General features: G+C 44.9%; 1 protein-coding gene across 2 annotated transcripts in view; it reads right to left on the bottom strand.

The window, feature by feature from the left end:
* The window catches only part of LOC147026839 (WD repeat and FYVE domain-containing protein 3-like), a 188,925-nt gene that overhangs the window by 123,085 nt on the left and 55,840 nt on the right, over positions 1–10,000 (bottom strand). For both annotated transcript variants that reach the window (XM_085882671.1, XM_085882672.1), the window contains exon 2: positions 5,359–5,656. In XM_085882671.1, the coding sequence (XP_085738797.1) occupies positions 5,359–5,574 (216 nt within the window). In that variant the 5' untranslated portion in view covers positions 5,575–5,656. The remainder of the gene's footprint in view (positions 1–5,358; positions 5,657–10,000) is intronic.

Below are 10,000 nucleotides of genomic sequence, written 5' to 3'. Positions count from 1 at the left end.
ATATATATATATATATCGGGCATAGTGGCGTGCGCCTGTAATCCGACTACTCGGAGGCTTGGGTTGGAGGTTCGCTTGAGGACGGGTGCTCTGTGCTGGGCCGTGCTATGAGAGGGTGTAGGGCAGCCCGGAATCATGGCGAAACCCAATCCTTATCCCTGTGTTCTAAGAGGCGACCAGGGTTGTGTCAGGAAGGGCATCCGGCGTAAAACCTATGCCAAATCAGAATGCAGATCAAAACGGATGATCCGCTGTGGCGACCCCTAACGGGAGCAGATGAAAGAAGAAGAAGAAAGAAGATATGTGTATATATTTATATATCTCTTCTACTTCTTCTTCTTCTTTTGGCTGCTCCCATTAGGGGTCGCCACAGCGGATCATCCATTATGATCCGCATTCTGATTTGGCACGTTTTACGCCGCATGCCCTTCCTGACGCAACCCTGGTCGCCTCTTAGGACACAGGGATATGGTACACCTATTTTAACCGGGGTATACACTGGCCCAGTACACTGGTACTCATTTCGCGGACCTCGGAAGGATGACAGGCTGAGTCAACCCCCTGGTGTATTAATTCAGTGGCCCAACGGGGCTTGAACTCAGGACCTTTTGGATCCCAAGCCGCTGCCCGAACCACTGCGCCAACACCAGGCTGAACAACAACATATACATATATATATATATATATATATATATATATATATATATATATATATATATATATATATATATATATACTGAAACGCAAAAGAAACTTACCACCTTTTCAACCTTCAAATATCAACAATAACACTGTGTGTAGTAAATGTGTGAACTTATTTGTGGACAATAGTGTCCTCACTGTCAGACAAAATGGTCACGGATGGTCACTTGAACCTTCAATGGTCACTTCATAGCACTGCTGTTGAACAGCCGTTTTGACTGTCAGTGATTAGCCAAGGGGTATGGGATGATTTTAATGAGCTGCACGTGATGTCTTGATATTGGCTTTAAAAAGGCCAGTGCAAAATGGGCATTTCAATCAACATGCCATGATTGTCAAGGGATCAAGGGCAGTGTGCCTTGGGCATACTGCAAGGCGGATTGAGCTACCGTGAGGTGGCACGTCGCCTTGGCTGTTCACACCAGACGATATCGGCCCTGGTGGACAGAGACACCCTCCACAACTCTGCAGATGACAGACCTCGATCAGGGAGGCCAAGAGTCACCACTGCAAGGCAAGACAGGCAGATGGCCCTAAGTCAGATGGTTTCAGACATTGAGGACTGAGTGAGACAGAATCCAGCAGCAATCCATCCAAAGACTGGTAGGCAGTATGCGCCGACGATGCACTGCCTGTATCCAAAACAATGGTGGCCACACCCGCTATTGAAAGGGGACTGACATTGCACCCTGTGCTGTTCTGTACTGTAGAACAAACTTATGAGATGGTGTATCTTGGTCAAAAACTTGACATGTCATCAATAAAATGCCAATGTTTCATTTAGCAATTGTTGGTTTGTTTAATTTTGAACTGTTACAATTTTATTACATTTCAAACAAGTGGTAAGTTTCTTTTGCGTTTCAGTATATATATATATATATATATATATATATATATATATATATATATATATATATATATATATATATATATATATATATATATATATATATATATATATATTGTTACGAATCTACGCCCGCTCGGCGTGCGAGTGACCGTGTTAACTAATAACGGCCGCTCGCCCACCGAACGGACAAATTAGTCATGACTTTCTGGAACAACGCCAGAAACCAGTCACGGGTGGGTTTTTAATCCCACCACGGCCCAGTCCGTATTCTCCCCACGCACGACAGGGTCAATCGCCGAATATCGATATACCTAAGTATTCGCGCGGGTAACCTACCGAGGGACCGTACCTCGGCGAAGGCCTGTTTGGACACGGACCGCTTAAGCGGTTCATTCCATTCTGGGATAACCGAGCGGGTATTATCGCCGGACCCAATTCTTCTTCTTCTTCCTCTTTCGGCTTGCTCCCGTTGGGGGTCGCCACAGCGGATTAACCGTCTCCATTTCGCTCTATCCTCCACATCTTCCATTGACACTCCAACCACCCGCATGTCCGCCCTCACCGTATCCATGAACCTCTTCTTTGGCCTTCCTCTTCTCCTCCTGCCTGGCGGCTCCATCTTCAGCATCCTTCTCCCGATATACTCCGCTTCCTTCCTGTGCACATGTCCAAACCATCTCCATCTCGCCTCTCTCACTTTGTCTCCAAACCGTCCTACCTGCGCTGTCCCTCTAATATACTCATTTTCTTATCCTATCCATCCTCGTCACTCCCAACGAGAATCGCAGCATCTTTAACTCTGCCACCTCCAGCTCCGCTTCCTGTCTTTTTGTTAGTGCCACCGCCTCCAAACCATACAACATAGCTGGTCTCACCACCGTCTTATATACTTTCCCCTTCACTCTTGCAGCTACCCTTCTGTCACAAATCACTCCTGCAACTCTTCTCCACCCACTCCATCCTGCCTGCACTCTCTTTTTCACTTCTCTCCATTACTTTGGACAGTTGATCCCAAGTATTTAAACCAATCCACCTTCCCCACCTCAACGGCAATTCTATTATCGGTATTTAAAAATCAACTGGTACTCCGAAAAACAATACGGCGGTTCAATGGGGGAAAACGACACGACGAACGGGGTACATTTAAATAAGCACATTTATTTCTCCACACATACACAGGAAAGCAACAATAAATGCAATTGATTGATGAAACACGCATGCAGTCATGCAACCAAACAAGCAATGCACGGGACGGGCACAAAATACGAGCAAGGACAAAGCACTACAACCGCCTATTGTTATTATTCACAGGCACTTAACAGTTCTACTTGTCGGGACTCGGCACCACATCATTCACACAAAGAAACAAAGGCCTGTGGGCCTTTATAACGTGGGGCTTTGGTGACCGAAAGGGCCCCACAAGACCGTTGCAGGTTACCTGCGCCCTCTTGGTGCCTTGATGGGGCGAGTCGCGACGACCCCGTCCCCACGGAAGCTAGCGTAGCCGCAGTTGAGCTCGGGCCTCACCAAGCGGCAGGCGAGCTCTCTCTGGCTCTCCCCACACGCACGCGCAGGTTCACGTGACACAGCAGCGCTGCGCCTCCAGCCCACATCTCCTTCGCGACGCCCGTACCTCCACCGACCGACCGCTCCAAGCTCCTGACTCGGACACGAGCCCAGATCTCCACGCAGCTCCGGCAGAAGCAGCACAGCTCCTTCCATGGCGTCCAGCGGCAGCAACAACACCAGCAACGACAGAGAGAGATTCAGCAACGACCGAGAGAGATTCTCCTCAGCACAACTCCAGAGAGAGATTCAGCAACGACCGAGAGAGATTCTCCCCAGCACAACTCCAGAGAGAGATTCAGCAACGACCGAGAGAGCTTCAGCAACGACAGCGAGAGAGCGGCAGCATCCCCAGAGAGAGAGAGAACGAACGCTCCGTGCGCGCTTTTTATTACCCACGATCCGCCCCTCCGCTCTCGCCCCGCCCTCCTTCCAGAACATGCGGGAAACTTCCAGAGCATGCGGGAACCTTCCCGAACGAAGCGTTTTCCCACCAAATCGGGGACGCTCTCTCGCCGCTATATTTGTCTTCTTCCACAGCAGGGTGGAATTCACCGTGGAGATGCCATTCATCCGGGGGAGGGGGGAATGGGGGCCGCCTGCTTTCCCTCGACGAAGGGCAGGCCTCTGACAACCGTGTGCCGAGGTGGAAACGCAGTGGTGTGGTTAAGGTGGTTGTGTGAAGCGGTTGGTCCAAAATAACGATAGCAAAGAATAACGGCTAACTCAAAGATCACAGCCCTGTCCACACGAATAAATCCCATTAAACAACGGTGGGGAAATCTAACTGAACACACACTTAGCGATATAACTGAACTGAGGACCTTTATGGTGTTCTGAAAATTACCATGGCCGTAACAATATATATATATATATATATATATATATATATATATATATATATATATATATATATATATATATATATATATATGTATAAATATATGTATATATATATATATATATACATATACATATATATATATATATATACATATACACACACACATATATATATACACATATATACGAGATGGCCTGTGGTTTTTTTCAAGCCGGACGACGCAGAGACGGACACTTATGCACCGATAATTATGAACCAGTTTGGTCGAATAACACATCAAAATGTTTGGAAAAGTAAGAAGGATATGGCAAAGAAGTCGATGTGGAAAGGAGAGAGGACCAACATGCAAAAACGTTAATGTGGCAAGGGCACAAAGCCAGGTGCTTTTGGAAACATTTCATTATTGGCAGTGCTGGACAGCACTGTTCCAGAATTTGATATATATATATATATATATATATATATATATATATATATATATATATATATATATATATATATATATATATATATATATATATATATATATATATATATATGAAAACATTTCCATACATATAGGCTAGACGACCCGTGAACCCGTTGGGTTCCAATTGTGGCAGTGGTTGATTAAAAAATCATTTCAAATAAATAAATAAATTATAAAAAAAAACAACACCAAGATAGCTCCAGCAAATTATACCGCTGAGGTTGTTTGCATTGATCAAGTAATCCCGAAGAGTAGTTGACTGAATCGTGAATTGCTTTTTCAATAATTTTTGTTTCCCGATTTGAACGAAACTTGATATTGCGCGTCAATGTGAAAAAAAACGGAAAAAAGAAAGTCGAAGAAATTATTGTGCGTAATCATCCAAACACAATTTTATTTATTCATGAACACGGAAGTATTAGATCAAAATGGCGATGTTTATTTTATGCTTAAAAATAAATCGTCATTTGTCTTTTCTAAATGTTTGAGATTTTAAAATAAATCATTTCAAGACAAAAAAAAAAGATAGCTTCAGCGAACTATGCTGCTGAGGTTGTTTGCATTGATCAAATTCTCCCAAAGAGTACTTCACTGAATCGGGAATTGATTTTTTTAATCATTTTTTTCGTTGCCTGATTTTAACAAAACTTGATACTGCACACCGCAGGAGAATGGTGAGTAACGTGGGCTGAAAATGTTTACGCTATCGTGTACCGTTTTGGCTGTATTTCGGGAACATACATACATGATGAGAGTTTTAGTAATATATATATATATATATATATATATATATATATATATATATATATATATATATATATATATATATATATATATATATGTTCCACAATTACTGAGAGTCCTTCACAAAAGTTTTGGATGAAAATCGCACTTAGCCTTTGGCTCACACTGGCATGCAACAGTAACCTTTTGGAAGAGTGTGAGCATCTTGTAGATGGTTTGCAACTGCCCCCGACTTGCACACATATGTTGCTGTTTCTGGTGCTGCTGCTGCATTGTAAGTTCCAAGTTGGCCATCACTGCTTGGAGCTCAGTTAAGGCCTTGCTGGTCGGGTGATGCGGTGCAGGGTGCTGCGTTGGTGAGTGTACACCATTCATGATGCGCCGAAATACCCAGCTCATCGCTTCACCTCAATAGTTGACACCAAAGCATGAGGAAGGGCACGTGCACATGCTAGGTCAACAAGGTGCCTCCTTCAGCATTCTAAAGAAAAAAGAAAGAGAGAGAGAGAGAAAGAGAAAGAAAGAGAGAAAGAGAAAGAAAAAGAAAGAGAGAAAGAGAGAGAATTGAAAACATCAATACACCACAAAAAAATATATTCACAACCAAAAGCTATTTCTAATGATGCAAGCAAATTAAAGCAATACAACTTTGCAACAACATTTCAAACAGTAACCCTCAACACTCAAAATAATGGAAAAGCAGCAATTGCAGGATGGCATCTTGTGTTAACTATGAGTTTCAGAGTTCGAAGAACTTTAAAAAGGCAATCTGATTAGCAAGGATTATCCATCGCATGTTAAACAGCAGAAATGCATTCTTCGGCATGCATCAGTTATACTGTGCAGCATTTTTCTTCATTCAGTATCAGGATGTCATTTTAAACCAATCAAAATTACATACATACAAAGAAAAACCACATTATAATAGCTTTTTTCAACCCGGACGACGCAGAGAGACCGACACTTATGTACCGATAATGATGAACCAGTTTGGTTGAATAACACATCAAAATGTTTGGAAAAGTGAGAAAGATATGGCAAAGACGTCGATGTGGAAAGGAGAGAGGACCAACATGCAAAAAAGTTAATGTGGCAAGGGCACAAGGCCAGATGCTTTTGGAAACATTTCATTATTGACAGTGCTGGACAGCACTGTTCCGGAATTAACATCCTTTTTAAGCATGAAAAAACAGACTGGATACAAATAGAATGCAAAGACCATGTTTTAAGAGCTGATAACAATGGTAATAAAACAAACATTTCCACTGGCAAATAAATGAGGAAAGGAAAATAGCATAGGTAGATACAGGAAGAGACGCCAAAAAAAACAACAAAAATGTACATATGAAGAAGAATGAGAAGATAAGAGATACGAATGAAGGAGGGCAAAGGAAGAGGGGCTAGATACCCCCAAGCAGAGAAAATGCATACACCAGAGGAGGTACATTACCTGCTGCTGCTGTGACTCCCTCTTTGACAACTTCAATTAATCCCACCTGATGGGATTGCCGTGGGGGGTGTATGGCCACGCCTTTCATGAACCGGCAGGCCAGGTATGACGTTAAACTTAAGAGCCAATTTGGGGAGTAACTTGTACCTTGTTCAGGGACCTGTGTATGCTTCGCCAGCCCATGATGACAATAAACTAAACCGATATATCTCATTCACCAAAAACTCGAACAGCTCGAAGAGATACAAAGAAAAGAAACTCCAATATTTGCAGAGAAGACGGTATTCAAGAGCGCAAAGAAAGCTAAATAGATTTCATGAGAAACAAGGGAAAACTTGAACCGGACGAAAGAACAAAAAAAAATGGTACAAAAGAGAACATGAGAGCAAAGAATGTCCTAAAATGGCTAAAATGAGTGAAACAGGCATGGAAAACTCCCCAAAATACAGCAATATTATTTTATTAACAAAAACGAAAGGCACGGCATGAACAGTTTCAACAAAACATTGCAACGAAGCCTCAAATGGAGATCATACCTCAATGGAAGTGAAAGAAGAATGTTAACTTGGAGCACATAGTGCAAAGGAACGTGGAAACGTACACACAAACAATGTACCCCAACCGAGCTACACATGCACACAGTGACCACTCTTTGCCATAAAGGCATGTAACTCTTTCAAAGTTGCCATTGGCCTCTTGGTGGGCTCTCTGATCTGTCTCCTCCTTGCTTGATCATCCAGTTTGAAGGGACGGCCTGATCTACACAGGGTCTTGGTGGTACCATATGCTTTCCATTTCTTAATGAGTGTCTTGACTGTGCTCCAAGGGATATTCAAGGCCCTTGAAATATTTTTATACCCATCTCCTGATCTGTGCCTTTCCACAACTTTATTCTGGAGGTATTTTGAAAATTCCTTGGAGCTCATGGTTAAGTCTTTCCTGTGAAATGCACTACCCAGCAGAGGAAACCGACAGAACCACCTGATTTTATTCTGAAACGAGCAAATACCACCCGTCGCTTCGCTGATGGAAATACTAAAGGGGGAGGGAGAAAATAAGGGGGGGAGAGAGGGGTGGGGGAGAGAGAGAAGAGGTAGAGGGGAAAGGAGGGAGAGTGAGGAGGGATGGGAGAAGCGAAGAAAGAGTGAGGTGAGAGGAGGGAAGGCAGAAGTCTGGTGGTGCGTCAATTACGATTCATACTTTCTCATCAAAATAATTCTGCATAGAATAACAATGAAGATGGAAACAAAATAATGTTGTTGTTCGTCTTTCGGCTGCTCCCGTTAAGGGTCGCCACAGCAGATCATCCGTTATGATCCGCATACTGATTTGGCATAGGTTTTACGCCAGATGCCCTTCCTGACGCAACCTTGGTCGCCTCTTACGACACAGGGATAAGGATTGGGTTTCACCATGATTCTGGGCTGCCCGACACCCTCTCATAGCGTGGCCCAGTGCAGAGTGCCCGTCCTCAAACGATCCTCCAACCCAAGCCTCTGAGTTGCCGGATTACAGGCGCACGCCACTTCGCCCGGTAAAGGAAACAAAATAATGTATATAATTAAATTGCTACTGATCAGACTATAAACACGTCCCAGACACAAACTCCCATCTGGACATAAACACTACAAGGACAAGTCTGGAGATAAAGCCTGCCCGGGCCCATCCGGAGACAAACACCGCCCAGACATAACCACTGTCCGGATATGTCCAGAAACAGAGACAGACAGAGAGAGGGGAGTCGAGAGTACTGCACTGTATTGGGAGGGTGAAGAGCAAAGATGGGGGAGAGAGAGAGAGAGAGAGAGAGAGAGAGAGAGAGAGAGAGAGAGAGAGAGAGAGAGAGAGAGAGAGAGAGAGAGAGAGAGAGAGAGAGAGAGAGAGAGAGAGAGAGAGAGAGACAGAGACAGAGACAGAGACAGAGACAGAGACAGAGACAGAGACAGAGACAGAGACAGAGACAGAGACAGAGACAGAGACAGAGAGATAGCAGAAAGAATATGTCATGCTTCATGAACATTAACACGCACACACAAACATACAAACACGATTATTGGCAATTTTTCATGAATCAGCAGGTTTGAGTCAGTGTGATTACCAACTATAGTACTTAATGTACACAACCCAGAAACCTTGAGCAGCTTTCACCGAAAAACAATTTTACATTGACATCCACGTTTCAGGGGGATGTTCACAAACATTATTCTATATAAACAGCTGTGTGTGATGGGTGGAAAAAAATTGGCAAACGCCTCGGAAATCGAGTGTTATTTCACCGCTCACCCAGGGCGACGGAGCACGAATTTTCTGGTAAATCCAATATGGCTGCCAAGCCATGTGACTTATGACGTCATACGTGAGAACCTTTTGTTCCTCATGGATCGGTGGTCATATTGTTATGAATCTAGGAGCCATGAGCACTCAACATTCAGGTCCTTATAGAACAGTTATATCGGTAAACGTGTGTGTTTCTAGTTATGGTCCCGTCCCTTGTTTAGTGGGTCATAAAGTGTTCGTACGCTGTGAAGTTATCCCAGAGTCAGGCTTTAAATCTATATATCTGACATCTTAAACAACGATAACAACCACAACACGCCTTCGCCTCGCTTCCTCAACCCGACGCAATAGCGCCCGTGGTGGGCAGAGTTCAAGGCAGAACCTCATGGCGGCTCTCGCCCAATCGGGGAGATGCAAGCGAGGTTGCCGTCCTTCGACCAATGGGACTCCTCCACTGTGTGAGGGGCGGCCCACGTGATGTCACCAGGCCCCCGGACCAGTCAATGGACTTCGCGCCCGTTTTGGCCAGTGACAGAGGCGACGAGCGCATTTTGCGCACCAAAACCGCCCAGTGAGGGAGGGCGGGTCGCGAGGAGGCATCCCCTCCCCCCTAGACAAGGAAGGGATAAGAATTTGGCGCGATCGGAATGTGGCCAGAGAGTGTTGAGACCCGACTGTGCGCGAGTGAGGTTGCAATCGGTCCAGCGCAGTTATTTGGCCAGAGAGTGTTGAGACCCGACTGTGCGCAAGTGAGGTTGTGATCGATCCAGCGCAGTTGTTGGGCCAGAGGGTGTTGAGACCCGACTGTGCTCGAGTGAAGTTACGATCAGTCTGGAGTTACGATCCACCTGGAGTTTAGTTGGAGTCGAGTGGAGTTCAGTTGTGTTGAGGTCCAGCGGAGGTCCAGTCAAGGTCGCGTCACCTGGTCACCTTGTCAGCCTCGTCGCCTGGTCGTCTCGTCTGGCCTGCCGGCATTCTGTCTGATCCACCCTCGCGCCGGCTGGCGTCCATCATTGCATTGTGTTGCAGGTTTGAGTCCCACCGAACCGGATCATCGAAAACCGCACGATGTGGCGAGGTGCGAGACAGGCTTTCCCC

Source organism: Eptatretus burgeri, chromosome 5 (assembly GCF_056783735.1).
Source record: "Eptatretus burgeri isolate ZD-2024b chromosome 5, Ebu_testis_v1, whole genome shotgun sequence".
In the NCBI taxonomy this organism is placed as follows: domain Eukaryota; kingdom Metazoa; phylum Chordata; class Myxini; order Myxiniformes; family Myxinidae; genus Eptatretus; species Eptatretus burgeri.
This window is presented reverse-complemented; position numbering and strand designations above follow the sequence as displayed.